Source organism: Melospiza georgiana, chromosome 3, assembly GCF_028018845.1.
Source record: "Melospiza georgiana isolate bMelGeo1 chromosome 3, bMelGeo1.pri, whole genome shotgun sequence".
NCBI classification, from domain to species: Eukaryota; Metazoa; Chordata; class Aves; order Passeriformes; family Passerellidae; genus Melospiza; species Melospiza georgiana.
This window is the reverse complement of record NC_080432.1, coordinates 254,607-271,858: the sequence shown is the minus strand read 5'-3', so window position 1 is coordinate 271,858 and position 17,252 is coordinate 254,607. Positions and strand designations below refer to the sequence as shown.

The 17,252-nt window shown below is 69.2% G+C and overlaps 3 protein-coding genes across 5 annotated transcripts; 2 read left to right on the top strand and 1 right to left on the bottom strand.

Moving 5' to 3' along the window:
* Nucleotides 1-86: 86 nt before the first annotated feature.
* On the top strand, nucleotides 87-6,636 carry SNX17 (sorting nexin 17). Its single transcript, XM_058021106.1, has 15 exons — nucleotides 87-254; nucleotides 2,100-2,174; nucleotides 2,313-2,430; nucleotides 2,789-2,853; nucleotides 2,964-3,074; nucleotides 3,438-3,528; nucleotides 3,697-3,784; nucleotides 4,108-4,177; nucleotides 4,274-4,366; nucleotides 4,480-4,683; nucleotides 4,979-5,101; nucleotides 5,217-5,294; nucleotides 5,470-5,544; nucleotides 5,826-5,867; nucleotides 5,956-6,636. Exons 1-15 carry the CDS (start codon nucleotides 192-194, stop codon nucleotides 6,073-6,075), a joined length of 1,416 nt encoding a protein of 471 aa, XP_057877089.1. The 5' UTR covers nucleotides 87-191; the 3' UTR covers nucleotides 6,076-6,636.
* Nucleotides 6,637-6,779: 143 nt separating this feature from the next.
* ZNF513 (zinc finger protein 513) lies at nucleotides 6,780-11,389 on the bottom strand. Of its 2 annotated transcripts, none has more exons than XM_058021109.1 (3): nucleotides 11,161-11,389; nucleotides 8,175-8,768; nucleotides 6,780-7,852 (listed from the first exon to the last, which is right to left on the bottom strand). In XM_058021109.1, exons 1-3 carry the CDS (start codon nucleotides 11,372-11,374, stop codon nucleotides 7,101-7,103), a joined length of 1,560 nt encoding a protein of 519 aa, XP_057877092.1. In that variant the 5' UTR covers nucleotides 11,375-11,389; the 3' UTR covers nucleotides 6,780-7,100. The 2 variants fall into 2 exon arrangements, with proteins under 2 accessions (XP_057877092.1, XP_057877090.1); XM_058021107.1 differs by having other exon boundaries at nucleotides 11,335-11,383.
* Nucleotides 11,390-12,191: 802 nt separating this feature from the next.
* Nucleotides 12,192-17,157, top strand: LOC131081393 (E3 ubiquitin-protein ligase RNF19B-like). Of its 2 annotated transcripts, none has more exons than XM_058020496.1 (9): nucleotides 12,192-12,245; nucleotides 12,946-13,511; nucleotides 13,938-14,113; nucleotides 14,619-14,769; nucleotides 15,091-15,253; nucleotides 16,102-16,216; nucleotides 16,287-16,421; nucleotides 16,516-16,708; nucleotides 16,824-17,157. In XM_058020496.1, the coding sequence occupies exons 2-9, from the start codon at nucleotides 13,084-13,086 to the stop codon at nucleotides 16,981-16,983; spliced, it is 1,521 nt and encodes a 506-aa protein (XP_057876479.1). In that variant the 5' UTR covers nucleotides 12,192-12,245; nucleotides 12,946-13,083; the 3' UTR covers nucleotides 16,984-17,157. The 2 variants fall into 2 exon arrangements, with proteins under 2 accessions (XP_057876479.1, XP_057876481.1); XM_058020498.1 differs by having other exon boundaries at nucleotides 15,091-15,245; nucleotides 16,824-16,911.
* Nucleotides 17,158-17,252: the final 95 nt, after the last annotated feature.

The window sequence follows — 17,252 nt, the reverse complement described above, 5'->3', positions numbered from 1 at the left end:
GGCACGGCGGGGCGGCCCCGGGGCGGGCGGAGCGGGGCCAAGCGGGGCGGGCGGAGAGCGACGGCCCCGGGCGGGGCGGAGCGGGGCGGCCCTGGGGCGGGCGGTGCTGCCCACTCCCTGCCATCGCGGGGAGTGCTGGCCCGAGATGGCGGCGGCGGGAGGCGGGTAGCGGGGGCGCGCTCGGCCCGGCCATGCACTTCTCCATTCCCGAGACCGAGACCCGCGCCGGGGACGGCGGCGCCCCCGCCTACGTGGTGAGCGGGGCCGAGGGAGCGGAGCTGTCCCGCAGCACGGAGCCGCCCCGCAGAACGGAGCCGAGTGGGCGGCGCGGCTCCTCGGCCCGGGCGCGGTGCGGCCCCGCTGGGGCCGTGCGGATCCGCAGCCCCGGCGCGGTGGCGGGTCGGGATCGGGACCGGGACCGGGGCCGGGCGAGGCGGGCAGGTCCCGGCCCGCCGCCATCCCCGGCCGGCGCCCTGTGCCAGGGCCGAGCAGGGATCGGGCCCCGCCGCCCCCGCGGCTCCGGATCGGGCGCGGGAGGTCCCGGAGCAGCCCCGGGTGTCAGGACCTTGCCCTGCCCGGTGCCGCGGCCGGGGGCGGGCAGCCCGCGGGGGCCCCGTCCGGTCCCATCCCAGCCCCGGCTCGTCCTGGCCCGCCCGTCCGTCCGTTTGTCCCGGCTTCCTGTTTTGGTCCCTGCGCCGGGAGCGCCTCGGAGCGGGGCCGGGACTCCGAGTGCCCGGAGCCCTTCCCGGTGCCGGCAGAGCCCGCAGGCTGGCCCAGGGTCCGGATCGCTGCTCTCTCTCGGGGGGAGGGTGGGCAGCCCTGCGCTCCAACACCCACGCTGGCCCCCGGTGCCGAGATCGCTCTCCGGGGATGCCCCGGGACCCCGCGGTGGGGCACGGTCCCGGGGGGGCAGCCCGGTGCCGGTGTGAGCGGCGATGCAGAGCCCTGGCCATCCGCGGGAGCTGCAGCTGCTCCCGGGCCGCAGGAGCGGGCAGCCCTCGAGGCATTTCGTCCTTGTGACCCCCCTGCCCTTTGCCCTCCGCCGCTGCCGAGGCTCCCCGGGGCTGGGCAGGAGCCGCGGCTGATGCGGAGCCCTGATGCGGGCGGGTGTGGGGCTGCTCGTCCCTCCCGGTGTCCCGCAGCAGCCCCGAGGCACCGGGCTGGCTTGGGTGGGGAGGTGCCCGTGTGAGCCCCGGCCTGGCTGGGCAGTGCCCAGGAGCAGGAGGGCACCGGGCCATCCCTGGAGGCCGGGCTGGGCTGCCGTGGCTGGCTGCGGGCTCATGGCCATCCTCATGCCCTCCCAAACGGTGCTGTGGGGGCGGCAGGACACTGCTGTCCGTGAAGGGACTCTGTAGGGTGAGGTGCTGGGAGCCGGACCATGGGGTTGCCAGGTGTTCCCTCTGTGCTCAGCCAGGTGTTCCCTGTGTGCTCTGTGCTCAGCCAGGTGTTCCCTGTGCGTTCTGCACTCCCAGCTGTGCTCTGCCAGGTGTTCCCTGTGTGCTCTGTGCTCTGCCAGGTGTTCCCTGTGCGTTCTGCACTCCCAGCTGTGCTCTGCCAGGTGTTCCAGGTGTTCCCTGTGTGCTCTGTGCTCTGCCAGGTGTTCCTGTGTGCTCTGCACTCCCAGCTGTGCTCTGCCAGGTGTTCCCTGTGTGCTCTGTGCTCACAGCTGTGCTCTGCCAGGTGTTCCAGGTGTTCCCTGTGTGCTCTGTGCTCAGCCAGGTGTTCCTGTGTGCTCTGCACTCACAGCTGTGCTCTGCCAGATGTTCCCTGTGCTCTGCACTCACAGCTGTGCCCAGCCTGTGGCATCAGCAGGGGCTGAGCCAGAGCTCATCCAGGGCCCTGTTCCTTGTGAAGCCCTGGCAGTGGGGAGGGCTGCCCGTGGGGCTGCAGCGTGGCCCTGTGCTCCCCAGGGCTGGGCACACAGGGTCAGACCTTCCTGCTGTCCAGTGGCACATCTCCTGGGTGTGCTCATATTCCTGAACCATTCTGCCCTTGGGCAGGGTGCTCAGGGATGTTGCCTTCTCCTGGGGCTCCCTGGGCATCTCCTGGGTGGCTCCTGCAGCTGGCAGTGCTGGCTCTGAGGGCCTCTCTCCCTGCAGGCCTACAACATCCACGTGAACGGGGTGCTGCACTGCCGGGTGCGCTACAGCCAGCTCCTGGGCCTGCACGAGCAGGTACGGGGACACCGGGGCAGAGCTCCTGCTGCTCACCTTCCAGCGGGGCTCTGGTGCTGGCAGCTCTCTGCTCCCCTTGCCCAGTCCCTGGGGTCAGCGAGGTGGGGGTCCTGCAGCAGCACTCTGTTCTTGTCCCAGCTGAGGAAGGAGTATGGCGCCAACGTGGTCCCAGCCTTCCCCCCAAAGAAGATCTTCACGCTCACCCCAGCAGAGGTAGAGCAGCGCCGGGAGCAGCTGGAGAAGTACATGCAGGCCGGTAAGCTGGGCAGGGCACGGCCCATGCCTTCCTCCCTGCCCCGCTCCGTTCCCTGTGGTCCCTCTTGCACCTGCCAGGGCAGCCCTGGCGTTTGATGGCCTTGTCCCCCGGGTGCCAGCTCCTGTGCCAGCCCTGGCGTTTGATGGCCTTGTCCCCCGGGTGCCAGCTCCTGTGCCAGCCCTGGTGTTTGATGGCCTTGTCCCCCGGGTGCCAGCTCCTGTGCCAGCCCCTGCCCTGCCCTGGCACAGTGGGGGTGCAGGGGTTCCCTGGCTGGCCCAGGGCAGCACAAGGGCCAGGAAGGGCTCTGTGTCCCTGTCCCTTCCCACGGGACTCCTGACCGCTCGTGCCCCTCCTGCAGTGCGGCAGGACCCGACGCTGGGCGGCAGCGAGACCTTCAACAGCTTCCTGCGCAAGGCCCAGCAGGTGAGGGCACACCTGTGCCAGCTGCGTGCCCCCGGGCTGTGTGAGGGGCTGGGTGCCAGCGCTGTTCTCTGTGCAGGAGGGGCTGGGTGCCAGCGCTGTTCTCTGTGCAGGAGACGCAGCAGATCCCCACGGAGGAGGTGCTGCTGGAGGTGCTGCTCTCCAACGGGCAGAAGGTCAAGGTCACCATCCTGACGTCGGACCAGACAGAGGATGTCCTCGAGGTGCCACAGCTGTCCTGCTGGCTGGGACCAGCCCCTCCTGCTGCCTCCTGGGCTTCCCCTCACGGCTGGGGCTCTCTCAGCCTGCTAGCCCCCCTGCCCTCCCCTGCACCCTGCCCACCCTGGAGCAGGGCTGCCCTGGTGGGGCTGAGAGCTGGGAGCTGGGATGGGTGTGCTGCAGGGTGTGTCTGGGTCCAGGCTGGTGTTTGGGGTTCCCTCGCTGTTTCCTGGCTGCCAGGAGCCCAGGCCTGGCTCAGGGCAGCAGAGGTGCTGCCTTCCTGCTGTTGGGAGGCCTCGGAATGCACATGGGCTGGGTCTGGCCACCATGCTGGGACTATATTGGGACTATCCTGCTCTTCCTCCCAGGCTGTGGCCTCCAAGCTGGATCTGCCGGATGACCTGGTTGGCTACTTCAGCCTCTTCCTAGTGAGGGAGACCAAGGATGGAGCTTTCTCCTGTGAGTAGAGCCCGCTGTGGTGGGACACGTGCTGTGCCCCTGCCTGGAGTGAGGGCTGTGTGCCCCTGCCCTGGCTGGGGGCACAGCTGTGCTCCTGGGGGCACCCTGGTGTGGGGCCATGGGGATCCTGCTGCCCAGAGGGGCTGCTGAGCTGCTGTTTCCCCGCAGTTGTGAGGAAGCTGCAGGAGTTTGAGCTGCCCTACGTGTCAGTGACCAGCCTGCACAACCCCGAGTTCCAGATCATCCTGCGCAAGAGGTGAGCGGGGCAGCACTGGGGTGGTGCCCAGGGCTCCTGGTTCCACACAGGGACCCTCCCCTCCTGCCATTGCTGCCCACAGAGGGACCCTCCCCTCCTGCCATTGCTGCCCACTGATGCTTTGGCCCCCAGGAATGCACCTGAGCATCCCTGACCATGACACTGGAGCAGGGGCTGCCCTGCTGTGCTCAGCTCATTCCTGCCTTCCCATGGCAGCTGGTTTAGATGGGGAGCAGGGCATGATGACTGATGGTTACCAGCCCACAGGAGGGTGATTTTCTCCTCACTGCTGGAGCAGGCTAACCCCTGTGGTTCCCTTCCAGCTACTGGGACTCAGCCTATGACGACGATGTGATGGAGCACCGTGTGGGGCTGAACCTGCTGTATGCACAGGTGAGGGTTGGTGTGGCACAGCCAGGTGAGGACAGACACTGTGCAGGGGCTGGGGGGCTCCGGTCCCAGGCGCTCACCAGCCTCTGCTGCCTGCAGACGGTGTCAGACATCGAACACGGGTGGATCCTTGTCAACAAGGAGCAGCACCGGCAGCTGAAGTCCCTGCAGGAGAAGGTCTCCAAGAAGGAGGTAGGACAGGGAACAGTGCCACCACGACCGGGGCAGCTCTGGCTCTGCACCAGCCCTCTCCTGTGTGGTACCGGGTGGTGTCCTGTTGCTGAGCACCCCTGCCCTGCCTGCAGTTCATCCGCCTGGCGCAGACCCTCAAGTACTACGGCTATCTCAAGTTCGACCCCTGTGTCACGGATTTCCCTGAGAAGGGCTGCCACGTCGTGGTCAGCGCAGGCAACAACGAGCTCAACTTCCAGGTGCGGCTGCCCAACGAGCAGATCAAGGAGGGCAGCTTCAAGGTCACTCGCATGCGGTGCTGGCGGGTCACATCCTCGGTGAGTGACGCCTGGGGAGCAGGGAGGGGCTGGGGGGACACCCCTTCCTAGGAAAGGTGCTGGCTCTGACTCCAGCCTCTGGCCCAGCAGGCCTGGAGAGGGTCTGAGTCATGCCTTGGGGCTGAGGGGATCATTGGTGTGAGGACACTGGAGGGGACCTGACAGTGGCAGAGGACTGGTGGGCACTGGGCAGGTGTCCCACGCTTGGCTTGGTGCTGCCCTCGAGCTGCACTGGTGTGTGGGGAGCTGCTCCGTCCCCTCTGGAGGCTCCCAGCCTTGGTGTGTGTCCCTGCAGGTGCCCATGAACAATGGCCCTTCGGGGAGCAGCCCAGGCAAGTCCGAGGTGAAGCTGGAGCTGGCTTTTGAGTACCTGATGAGCAAGGACCGGCTGCAGTGGGTCACCATCACCAGCCCACAGGTAGAGCTGCCTGCATGGCGGGCTGGGGGTGGCTGTCAGGGGAAGGGCTGGGCCCTGCACAGGGTGTGGGAAGGCTGTGGGGTGCACAGAGCCCTGTGACACTTCTCCCTTGCAGGCCATCATGCTGAGCATCTGCTTGCAGTCCATGGTGGATGAGCTGATGGTGAAAAAATCTGGAGGCAGCATCCGCAAGGTGAGGGCTGGGGCTGGATGATGGCTCTGGAGTGGGATCCAAGCCTGGCCCTGTGACTTCCTAGGGCCTGGGCTGGGTCCTGAGCGCTCCCCTCGGGATGGGGCCAGCATCCCAGGGCTGGTTATAAGCCCAGGGCTGACGCTGGGCGCCGTGGCTGAGCTGAGCTGCTCTGCAGATGTTCCGGCGGCGCGTGAACGGGGCCCTGCGGCGCTCGGACAGCCAGCAAGCCGTGAAGTCACCCCCGCTGCTGGTGAGTGCGACCCTGCAGCCCTGGGTGAGGGACACGGGCAGTCACAGGCTCTGACGGGTTGTGAATCAGAACTCATTGCCTCCAGAGGAGGCACTGCCCCGGGGCAGGGCTGGGGCAAGTCCAGAGGACAGCAGGGCGTTGGTGCCCTGCTTCCAGAGCCCTGCCAAGGGAAAGAGGTCCTGCAGTGAGCCAGACTCCCTGGGGACAGAGGGGGCAGGTGGAAGAAGGGGTGGGTGTTGTGTCCCATGGCCCTGTGCTGCCCAACTGTGCTGCCCTCACAGGACTCACCTGACGCCTCCTGGGAGCCCATGGCCAAACTCTCGGTGAGTTGTGTGTGGGTGCACCAGACACCTCAGGCTAAGTGGGTAGGGGAGCTAGGGCTGTCCTCCCTAACATCTCCCTTCTCCACAGAGCAAGCTCACTTCTGTCAGCCTGCGTGGGATCAGCCACTCCAGCTCTGCTAACGACGTGGGCGCTAACGACTTCCATGGCAATTACGCCTTTGAGGGCATTGGCGATGAGGATCTGTAGTGCCCCCTGCCCAGGACAGCCCCGGCCTGAGCGAGGGCCTTCGCTGAGGAATGTACGACCTGCAGCCAGGTTGCAATCAACGTGCCTCTCATGCTCCATCCACCTTTCCCTGCTCCTCGGGGCTGGGAGCTCCCCCCAGCCCGCCACTGCCTTGGGGCGGGGGCAGCTGAACTCCTCCCGCTGCTGGCTCCAGCTGGGAGAGGGCTCGTTTGACCTGAACAGTTGGCCCGGGCAGAGCCCTGGAGCTGCAGTGCAGGGCCCGGCCCGGCCTGGGGGCAGAGCTGCTCCTGTCCCAGCTGGGAAGGCCTGGCCCAGCCTGGGGGCAGAGCCAGGCAGGCTCCATAATGCCAAATTAGCATTTAGGTTCGTGCTCCGAGGCAGAGTGCAGTAAGCTGTCTCGGGGGGCTCCGCGCAGAGTCCCCTCTAACCCGCTCATAGACGCCAGCATAATCTAGGCTTGTAACCACGTATCTCCTGCTGCTCAGCCCGACAGAGCATTAATGGACAGTAACTGATGTTTACACACTTGCAACAATGATTAAAACGGATCCTGATTGGTACCAGGCTGTCTGTTGGGGGGTGGCTGCTGTCCCTCCCCTCTCCGTGCCAGCCCCGTGCAGTCGTCCGCAGTAGCAGAACAAGGCCCCCAGGGTGAAGAGCAGATAACAAAACCGACTGTTTAATGCTTTTATACACAATATAAATTACACCGACCAGCACGGCGACCGCCATGGAACCAGTCCTGTTCCCCCCTCCCCCCTTGTCCCCAAACGCCGGCAGAGGAAGGCTCCGGCAGGCAGAATCAGGCAGCTGGGGTGGCTGGAGACGTGGCCGTGCTGCCACACGGGCAGGGCTCAGAGCCGCCGGTCATCACTTCACCCTGCCCAGGCAGGACGGGGCTGCCGAGGCCCAGTGTGCCTCTGGGCCTGCTGTAAGGCAGCCCTGAGCCCCCCGGAGGTGCCCGCCTGTCCTCCCTCCCCCAGGGAGGGCAGGCACCCCGGGCCCCTGCCGGGCTAAGTGCTGTCTCAGGGCAGGGCCGTGCCCACGGCTGGGGGGGCCAGGAGGGCTTTGGCATTGCGCGGGTTCACCCAGCTCTCGGCCGTGTGGCCGTGGATCTTCTGGTGGCGCTTGTAGTTGTCCCAGTGCCCGGTGGTGTAGGAGCAGTCCCGGCACTGGAAGGGCTTTTCGCCCGTGTGCCGCAGCATGTGCCGCTTCAGGTTCATGCTCTGGTTGCAGCTGTAGCTGCAGAGGCTGCACTGGAAGGGCTTGTCGCCTGAGTGGATGCGCCCGTGACGCTTGAGGTTGGCCAGGTTGCCGCAGGCGTAGTCGCAGAGCTGGCACTTGTAGGGCTTCTCGCCCGTGTGCACGCGCTGGTGCCGCTTCAGGTTGTCCAGGTGGGCGGAGGCGTAGGGGCAGAGCGGGCAGGCGAAGGGCTTCTCCCCGCTGTGCGTCTTCATGTGCCGCGCCAGGTGGTTGGGGTAGTGCGTGACGAAGGGGCACAGGCTGCAGGCGAAGCCCTTGTCCCCGGCGCCCTTGCGGGGGCTGGCACCCGGCTCGGTGCCCAGCACCGCCAGGCTGCAGCGCCCGCACACCTGCTCGGCCAGGCCCTCGTCCTGCGCGAAGCCGTCGTCCAGCACCAGCCCGCACATGCGGCACGTGAAGGGGAACAGCAGCTCGGGCAGCGCGGCCGCCTCCTCGCCCCGCAGCCGGGCACAGCCGGGCAGGAAGGGGCCGCTGCCGCTGCCCACGTGCAGGCTCAGCTCTGGCAGCAGCGGCTCTGCGGGACAAAGAGATGGGGCTGTGAGCTGGGTGGCACAGCGCCAGCGAGGACTGGCTCTATGAGCCACAGCGCCAGTGAGGACTGGCTGTGTGACGAGTCCCAGTGCCAGTGAGGACAGGCTCAGTGACGAGCCCCAGTGCCAGTGAGGACTGGCTCTATGAGCCACAGCGCCAGCGAGGACTGGCTCAGTGACGAGCCCCAGTGCTCCGGTGAGCCTGGCAGTAACATGACTTTGGGTCAGCAGCAGGATCCGTGCCCTGCGCCAGCCCCAGAGCCCCCACGGTAGCTCTCCCACATCCCCACACCCTCCCACCTTTACCTGGGTCCTTGTCCCGCCGGTGCGGCCCCTCGCCCTCGGGCAGGCGGTGGCTGAGCATGTGCCGCTTCAGGTTGCGGCTCTGGTTGCAGCGGTAGTCGCAGGCGGCGCACTGGAAGGGCTTGTCCTGGCTGTGGACGCGCTCGTGGCGTTTGAGGTTGCCCAGGCTGCTGCAGGCGAAGCTGCAGCCCGTGCAGCGGTAGGGCTTCTCGCCGGTGTGCGTGCGCAGGTGCCGCGTCAGGTTCACCAGCTGGGCGGAGGCGTAGGCGCACTGCGGGCAGGCGAAGGGCTTCTCCCCGTTGTGTGTCTTCATGTGGCGCTTGAGGTGGCTGGAGTAGTGCGAGGCGAAGGGGCAGAGCTGGCAGGAGTAGACGATGCGCTGGCTGCGGCCGCCCTCGGCGCCGGCGCACTGCAGGCAGCTCTGGCCCAGGCTGGCAGCCAGCTGCAGCCCGCACTGGCGGCAGGGCAGCGCCGCGGGGCCCGGCTCGCCGCCCTCCTCGGGGTCGCTCTCCACGCTCAGCTGCTGGTACCCGGACGAGCAGTCGTCGTCGCTCAGGGCGTACGCTGGGATGGCGATCTTCCCCACCAGGGTGTCTGCTGAGAACACCGCGGGCACGGGGCGGCGTCAGCCCGGCTGGCCGGGGCACTGCCCCTTGGCCTGCGCCCCCCGTGCCACCGTGGGGCACTGCCCCTGTGCCTGCACCCCCTGGGGCACCCCAGGGCACTGCCCCTGTGCCTGCGCCCCCCGTGCCACCGTGGGGCACTGCCCCTGTGCCTGCGCCCCCTGTGCCACCCGGGAGGAGCCCCCCACACCGTGCACTGCAGGGAGCAGCCCCACAGCCTGCCCCAACGCCCTGCTGAGGCCTGCTCTGGGTGTCTCAGGAAACCCTGACACTTGTGCATGGCTGGGCAGGACCCCGGCACCAGCAAGGGTGGGAGGACGGGTGGGTGCATCATCCACACTGGCACTGCTGGGCCTGGGGGGTAGAAGGAGGTGGGCACAGCCTGGCCCAGGCTGGAGAAAGGGCTGCCCTTAAAGCTGCTCTGTGCCCCTCTCACTGTGGCACTGCCCCAGCCCCGGGGTGGCAGCTGGTGACACTGGCATGGCTGGCAAGGGAGCTCCAACACCAGCCCTTTCCACCCTGCAGGAAACATTTCCCTGCCCCCACAGAGCTCTGTCCTGTGGCAGCAGGGAACGCTGTGCCAGGCTCTCAACGGGAACTTCCCAGCTGGGCACAGACTCATCCTGCTGCAGCCCCTGGGCTCCACAAGTGCCCCAGGCTGGTGCTCGGGGCTGCAGGGGCAGCTCAGCAGGAGCAGCTGAGAGCCGTGCCCCGTTCTGTGCCAGGGCAGCTCAGCAGGAGCAGCTGAGAGCAGGGCCCCGTTCTGTGCCAGGGCAGCTCAGCAGGAGCAGCTGAGAGCCGTGCCCTGCTGGCCCCGTTGTCGTGTGCCTGCCCTGCACTCCTGGGGTCTGCCAGGCTCAGCAGCTGCCCACCCTCCTGGCACCCCCCTGGCCTGTCCCCCTGCTGCTGCCACCCGGGCTGTGTCCAGCCGATGAGCCTGCCCTGTGCTGTGGGACGGGGCAGCCCCTCCAGCCTCCTCCCCGAGCACTGCTGGAAACACAGACACCAGAAAAGGGCGTCCTGCCGAGGCCTGGCTCTTACGGGGGAGCTCCTGACCCTGCCCCGAGCCCTCTGCCAAGGGACCCCCTTTCTCCTCAGCTCAGCCCCAGCCACACCAAGGGAACCCCTGTGCCCTCAGGCCAGCAGTGCCCCAGCACCCCCAGAGCACCGTCCCCTAAAGGGCCACCAGTGCCCACGTGGCACAGCGTGTCTGTCCTGCCTGGGTCAGTGGGCCGAGCTCCTGGTCCTGCTCCCAGCGTGGGGCTGAATGGGAGGACAGGAATTCCTGGTGGAATTTGGGAAGGACAGGAATTCCTGGTGGAATTTGGGAATGAGAGAAATTCCTGGTGGAATTTGGGAATGAGAGAAATTCCCAGTGGAAACTGGGAAGGACAGGTATTTCTGGTGGAATTTAGGAAGGACAAGAATTGCTGGTGGAATTTGGGAAGGACAGGAATTCCCAGTGGAATGTAGGGAAGACAGGTATTGTAGAATTTGGGAAGGACAGGAATTCCTGGTGGAATTTGGGAAGGACAGGAATTGTAGAATTTGGGAAGGACAGGAATTCCTGGTAGAATTTGGGCAGGATAGAGAGGAATTCCCAGTGGAATGTGCCCCCAGACCCCCGGCAGGCTCCCAGCAGCCGTTCCGGGGCAGGGAAGCAGAGCCCTCGAGCAGCCCCATCCATGCCTCGGTGCCAGAGCAGGACACGGCACGGCCCAGGCGAGCACACGGAGCAGGGCACGGCCCCGGGGGCAGCGGGGCACGGGCACGGGGCCGCACAGTCCGTGCCCTCCTCTCCGGCCGTTCTGTTCCCGCGTTGCTCGGGGCGGGGAGCGCCTCCCGCCGGTCCCGTGAGCAGCTCCCGGAGCTGAGCAGCGCTCGCCGCTCCGGCTGCCTCGGCCGCGGCTGACCCAGGCTCGGCAGCCGCGGCGGGACAGGCGCTGCCCGCGGCACCGGGGCTGAGCGCGCTCGGTTCGGCCCGCAGCGCCGAGGGGAGCGGTGGAACGGGACCCCGGTGGAACGGGACCCGGGGCTGAGCGCTGGCTCTGGGATGAGCTCGGCCGCGGGGCGCGGCCCCGAACCCACCGCGGGGACGCGTCGTGCCCGGGCCCCCGGCGGGAAGGGGCGTTCGGGGATCGGTGCCGGGGGTCGATGCCGGGCGGGCGGAACCCACTCCGGGGCCCCGTCGGGGGCCGGGCCTCCCCCGCGAGAGGAAGCTCGGCCGGAGCCCGCGCCGGGCGGGCCCGTGGCAGGGCGGGCCCGGCCGGATGCGCCGAGCACGGGCCCGGTACGGCCCGGCCGGGCCGCGTCGCCGCCGGCGGGGCTGCCGGAGAGGGGCGGCGTCCCCGCGGGGCCGCACGCACCTGGCGGTCCCTTCTCGGAGGCCGGGCCACGGCCCAGCAGCAGGTCCCCGGGCAGCACCACCGCCGCTCTTGCCGTCTCCTCGGTGCCATCCTCGGCGTCCGCTGCAGCGCTCCGAGCGCCGCGGGTCCCCGCCGGGCCGCCGCCGCCGCCCCCCGGGCCCGCCGCGCACTCACCCTTCACCGGCTGCGGGTGGCTCTGCTTCCGCCGGGGCATCGTGGCGGGCCCCGGCGCCGGCCCGGCCCCGCCGCCCGCCCGCCCGCGGCCCGCCAGCCGCCCCCGCCAGCCCGGGGCGGCCGCCGCCGCCCCGCCTCGACCGGACACTTCCGCTTCCGCTTCCCCCCGGGCGCGCGGGGGCTGGCCCGGAAGCGCCCGCGCGACCCGGAAGCGGAGCGGGCGCGTGCGCAGAGGCGGTGCCGCCCCCGGCCCCGCCCTCCCGCGGCCGCGGCATGAGGGGAGCGGGCCCGGGCCCGGCGGGGGCGCGCGGCCGGAACGGGACGGGACCGAGCACGGCGCTCGGGACAGGCGGGCAGCGCCCGGGGCTCGGGCGGGCCGGGACAGCAGCGGCTCCGCCCCTTCCGGCCGGCGGGAGGCGGTGGCACCGGCGGCACCGGGGCCGCTGCCGGTCGCTGCCGGTCTCTGTGCCCCGTCAGGACCGGCTGCGGCTCCTCCTCCGGTGCCCTCCGGGTCCGGCCCCGCCGAGCAGCGGCGCGGAGGGCAGGCCCCGGTGAGTCCCCGCCGCTGTCCCCGCCGGTGTCCCCGCGCGGTCACACCGGGCACACCCGGGGCCGGGCCCGAGCGCCGCTGCCCGACCGGTCCCGCCGGGTTCTGGCCGGTGCCGCCGCTGCCCGGCCGGGCCCGCAGGTGGCCGGTGCAGCCCGGCCGTGTCCCCGGGCCGTGCCGTCCCCAGCCGCTCCCTCGCGGGGCTCTCCCGGTGGCTCCGCTCCGTGTCCGGGCTGCGTGAGCCGCGCTCGGCCCGTCACGATCGCCGCTGTCCCTCCGCAGGTGCCGCGGGTGCCGGGCCGGGTCGTCCGGGGAGCCGTGGCCGTGCCGCGCTGCGCTGCCGGCGATGATTCCCCGCTGACAGGTACGGCCCGGGCCGTGTGCCCATCCCGGTCACCGCGGAAATCCCCTGCTGCCCGGTTGTCCCTGCCCGCTCCCTGGGAATCGCCGTGTGCCCGGGGATTGCCGTGTGCCCTGTGGGATGCAGAGCCCGCAGCGCCCGGCCCGGCAGAGCAGCTGTGCTGGGGCTCCTCAGCCTCACCCGAGCGTCGCTGGCCCCGGCCCTGGCACGGGAGAGCTCCGTGCGCTGTGGCGGTGCAGGAGGGCAGGGGCAGCTCTGGGGGGACAGAGGGAGGGACCAGGGGACAGAGTGTGCTGTGGCTGTGGATTGGTGAGCTCTAAGTGAGGACAGATTGACCCCACTGCAGGACTCGCCTGGCTCCTGGGCGCTGAATGAACGGGGTCTGGGGTCCCTTGGCAGTGAAGTGCAGTGAAAGGAGCTTTAGCCTTGTGTCACCCGGGGCAGGGGCTGGGCGACACGGCTGCTGGGCCGGGAGTGTCACCCTGCCTGTGCCCGGGCTGGCTGTCTCGGTGTTGCCACTCTCTTCCCCACGCTGGGGATTTGGGTGCTCTGTGGTTCCTGGAGACGTCATGCGGAGATGAGGGAGGCGGGATGGGGCAGGACACGCTCGGGGGCTGTCCCAGGCACAGGCTGGCTCTCGGGGGCTATCCCAGGCACAGACGCTGTTGCAGGGCTCTCAGCTCTCTCTCTCTGCTCTCCGCAGGCCGAGCGGCACCGCCCGCCCCTGCCGCCGGGGATGGCTCCGTTACCGCCCGCGGTGAGGCCCGCTAGGAGCCGGGCCGTGGGGGCCGCAGCCGGGCCCGCTGCTCCCCGCTGCCCTCGGTAGCTCACGGCAGCGCCCATGGAGCAGCCCACGCGTGTGCCCGGGCCCCGCCGCCTCCTGGGCTGCTTCAGGAGGAAGCCTCGGCCCGCCGGGGGGGAGACGCCGCCGGAGCCGGAGCCCGCGGAGCCCCGCGTGGTGCTGGCGCTGGGCGAGGCGCTGCAGGAGTGTCCGCTGTGCCTGCTGCCGCAGCCCCCCGAGGCGTTCCCCGCGCTGGGCTGCTGCTCGCACCGCTCCTGCCGCGGCTGCCTGCAGCAGTACCTGCGCCTGGCCGTCACCGAGAGCCGCGTGCCCGTGGCCTGCCCGCACTGCCCCGCCGCCATCCCGCCCCACCACGTGCACGGCCTGCTCCCCGAGCCCGCCCTCCGCGACAAGTACGAGGAGTTCCTGCTGCGGCGGCTGCTGGTGGCGGACCCCGGCACCCGCTGGTGCCCCGCTCCTGACTGCAGGTACCGCGGCAATGCGGGGCGGGGCGGGGCGGGCCCCTCCTGCAGCAGCAGCAGCAGCAGCAGCGGCAGCAGCAGCAGCAGCGGGGTGTGCCCGTGTCCCGTGAGCCCTGCCCAGGCTGGGCTCCCGTCCCTGTGTCCTGCCGTGCGCTGGCTGTGCCCAGGGCAGTGTCCGGTCCTGGTCTGGCTGTGCAGCCTGTGCAGCTCTGTCTGCCAGGGCCGGTGCCCTTGGCTGTGCTGGGTACTCTGTGAGCCCCAGGGCTGCTGGGCAGGGGGGGATCCCAGCTCAGGGTGGGTCCCAGCTCTCCTGGGCCAGGGCTGTGGCTCCAGCTCAGTGCAGGACCAGGGCTGGCCTGGCTGTGTGGGGAGGGTGCCCTGCTGTGCCCAGCCCCTGCTGCTGCCCCAGCCCCTGCTGCCCTCTCCCCACAGCTACGCCGTCCTCGCCCATGGCTGTGCCGAGTGTCCCCGCCTCACCTGCGGCCGCGAGGGCTGTGGCACCGAGTTCTGCTACCACTGCCGGCAGCCCTGGCACCCCGAGGGCCCCTGTGCTCCACCGCCCCCCGGCCTGGCCACGCCCTCAGCACAGCCCGAGGAGCCCGCCCACGGTAAGGCAAACCTGGGCAGGGGTGGGAGCTGTGGGGCTGGGGCTTGGCACAGCCCTGTGCCCCTGTGCCTGCTGCCTGCGGGGCTGCTGCAGCCAGGAGCCAGCCAGAACTCCGTCTGCTGCATCTCACAGCCCCCGTGCCACTTGGGCCGGGGTGTGTAGAGGGACCTCAGCTCCCCCCATGGTTCCTGTGGGGTGGGGAAGGCTGGCATGGGTGCACACTGGGACAGGGACAGGCTGGGATGGGTGCACACTGGACAGGCTGGCATGGGTGCACACTGGACAGGGACAAGCTGGGACAGGCTGGCATGGGTGCACACTGGACAGGCTGGGATGGATGCACACAGGGACAGGGACAGGCTGGCATGGGTGCACACTGGACAGGGACAGGCTGGCATGGGTGCACACTGGACAGGCTGGCATGGGTGCACACTGGGACAGGGACAGGCTGGCATGGGTGCACACTGCTCTGTCCTGCTCCCCCATCCCATCTTGTCTTCCCCCAGCTGAGGCCGAGGACATCAAGGTCTGTCCTCGCTGCAGCGCCTTCATCATGAAGATCAACGACGGCAGCTGCAACCGCATGAACTGCACGGTGTGTGGCTGCCTCTTCTGCTGGCTCTGCCTGCAGGAGATCTCTGACGTGCACTTCTTGAGGTCAGTGTGGGGCCTTGGGGGCTGGGGGCTCTGGCAGGAGCCGGGGGCTCTGAGGGACTGCACTGGGCTGGAGCTGGGGGCTCTCACAGGATGGGAAGCTGGCATGGGGGCAGGCAGGCCCTGCCCCAGGTTTGGGGTTAGCCAGGGGGAGCAGGGTGCTCTGTGCTGCTGGCTCTGGCAGGGCTGGGGCTGCTGCTGGCACCCCGTGGGAGGCAGCTGGAGCTCAGGGTTGGGGAGCCTGGCTGCCTGCTCTCAGGTGGGCTCGTGGGTGTCCCTGACATGGGGCCAGGCTCTGCTGCCACCTTGGCTCTGTGCCCACAGCCCCTCTGGCTGCACCTTCTGGGGGAAGAGGCCGTGGTCCCGGACCCGCAGGATCCTGTGGCAGCTGGGCATGGTGCTGGGAGCGCCCATGGTCATCTCCCTTGCTGCAGGCGTTGCTGTCCCTGTCATCACCATTGGGATCCCCATCTACATGGGTAGGAAGGTACTGGCAGCTGTGGTCCTGCTCCCTGCTGAGCCTGGTACCCTTTGGCCCTTGGCCTGGACAGACCTGCAGTGCTCCTGCTGCCCACAGCACATCCCTGTGCCACCCTGGGTACCCACAGCACATCCCTGTGCCGCCCTGAGTACCCTCAGCACATCCCTGTGCCACCCTGACTGCCCTCAGCACATCCCTGTGCCACCCGGGTTACCCTCAGCACATCCCTGTGCCACCCTGACTGCCCTCAGCACATCCCTGTGCCACCCGGGTTACCCTCAGCACATCCCTGTGCCACCCTGACAGCTCTCAGCACATCCCCGTGCCAGCCTGGCTACCCTCAGCACATCCCTGTGCCACCCTGACAGCTCTCAGCACATCCCTGTGCCACCCTGAGTACCCTCAGCACATCCCTGTGCCACCCATGGCTACCCTCAGCACATCCCTGTGCCACCCTGACCGCCCAATCCTGCCTTGCCAGGACCTGGTGCTGCCCCCAGCAGCCCCTGCCAGTGCAGGTGTGCCCAGCCTGGGGAGTGGGGTCAGGGTGGGGGAAAGGAGGAAGGGTCCTAGGGGGGCTCTCCAGGGACACCTGTGCTGTGGGGCAGTGCTGTGGTGGCACTGTCCCTGTGGTGGCAGTGCTGGGGTGGCACTGTCCCTGTGGTGGCAGTGCTGGGGTGCCAGTGCTGTGGTGGCACTGTCCCTGTGGTGGCAGTGCTTGGTGGCACTGGCCCTGTGGACAGGGAGGGTGTCTGTGTGCCTGTGGCTGGAGCTCTGCCAGGCTGGAAGGGGCTGAGTGCCCGGGGCTGTGCCGAGGCCCTGGCAGAGCCTTCACCTTTGTGTTTGTCCCCGAGGTGCTGGGCCAGAGCCGGCGGAGCAGCCTGTCCGGGTGCCAGCAGTGCCTCTCTGTCACCAGCAGTGTCCTCCTGTCCCTCTTCGTGTCCCCCATCATCACAGCTCTCACCGTGGGTGAGTGCCAAGGGGTGGGTGGCACTGAGGACGTGTCTGGGGCTGGCAGTGACCCTCGGTGTGCCCGCAGGTGTCGGCGTGCCCCTGGTGCTCACCTACGTGTACGGGACCGTGGTGCTGTCGCTGTGCCGGAGCCGCTGGGGCTGCAGGGGCGGCCGTGCCCCCGGCGAGCTCGGCGTGGTGGAGCTGGACAACCTGGCCAAGCGTGGGTGCCTGGAGCTGGCAGGGCTGGGCCGTGCCCCGCGTGCAGGGGCGGTCCGTGGAACGGCGTGTTCTCCCTCCTCTGTGTCTCTCTGCAGTGAACGAGCTGTGGTCGGCGCTGCCCAGCCCCAGAGCGGCCGAGGACGGAGCTCCGGACGGCGCCGCCTCGCTGTCCCTGCCCAGCAGCGGCCGCAGCCAGCGCCCGGCACGGCCGCAGGGGCACAGCCAGTCTGCCAGCACCGTGGCCCTGGCCGGGAGCATGCTGAGCGAGGGCCAGGACGCCTCTGACAGGTAGGCAGGGTGCCGAGAGGCTGGCATATCCCTTCGAGCAGCTCTGCTCGGCACGGATGGGCTGTTCCCCTTGGGGCCGCTGCCCTCAGGCCCGTGCCTGTCTGTCTGTCTGCAGGGAAGGTGTCACCATCGAGGTGGAGGTGTCGGTGGAGGCGGTGCCACGTTCTGCCCGGCAGCAGAGCCTCAGCAGTGCCCTGAGTGGGCACAGCCTCTCTGGGGACTCCCTGGGTGCCACCAGTGACAGGGGCAGCTCCGTGGGTGTCCCTGTGGAGTGACGGGGGCCCGAGGGGGGTCCTGATCCACACACGGGCCCTGTGCCCTCTGCCAGCGCTCCCAGCCCTGGGAGCTGGTCCTGGGCGGGTGCCAGCTGCACCCAGCACTGCTGCGCCCTGCACTAGCCCTGTCCACCCTTCCCAGAGGCACCACTAGGAAATAAAGCTGCTCTGCTTTCTTTTCACTAGGAAATAAAGCTGCTCTGTCGCCTGTGCCAAAACTCCCCCCTGGCAGCCCACTGGTGTGCACAAGAGGCATCACATCTGACCTG

What these genes read in the sequence shown, in the direction of transcription:
- SNX17 (XM_058021106.1), top strand. Translation starts at nt 192, where the DNA reads ATGCACTTCTCCATTCCCGAGACCGAGACCCGCGCCGGGGACGGCGGC. An exon ending in GCGGCGCCCCCGCCTACGTG is followed by an intron (nt 255 to 2,099) that starts GTGAGCGGGGCC and finishes CTCTCCCTGCAG; the next exon opens with GCCTACAACATCCACGTGAA. An exon ending in CTGGAGGCAGCATCCGCAAG is followed by an intron (nt 5,295 to 5,469) that starts GTGAGGGCTGGG and finishes GCTGCTCTGCAG; the next exon opens with ATGTTCCGGCGGCGCGTGAA.
- ZNF513 (XM_058021109.1), bottom strand. Translation starts at nt 11,374, where the DNA reads ATGCCCCGGCGGAAGCAGAGCCACCCGCAGCCGGTGAAGGGTGAGTGC. An exon ending in CTCCGAGAAGGGACCGCCAG is followed by an intron (nt 8,769 to 11,160) that starts GTGCGTGCGGCC and finishes CGGTGTTCTCAG; the next exon opens with CAGACACCCTGGTGGGGAAG. An exon ending in CCGGCGGGACAAGGACCCAG is followed by an intron (nt 7,853 to 8,174) that starts GTAAAGGTGGGA and finishes TTTGTCCCGCAG; the next exon opens with AGCCGCTGCTGCCAGAGCTG.
- LOC131081393 (XM_058020496.1), top strand. Translation starts at nt 13,084, where the DNA reads ATGGAGCAGCCCACGCGTGTGCCCGGGCCCCGCCGCCTCCTGGGCTGC. An exon ending in CCATCTACATGGGTAGGAAG is followed by an intron (nt 15,254 to 16,101) that starts GTACTGGCAGCT and finishes TTTGTCCCCGAG; the next exon opens with GTGCTGGGCCAGAGCCGGCG. An exon ending in GCTGGACAACCTGGCCAAGC is followed by an intron (nt 16,422 to 16,515) that starts GTGGGTGCCTGG and finishes GTCTCTCTGCAG; the next exon opens with TGAACGAGCTGTGGTCGGCG.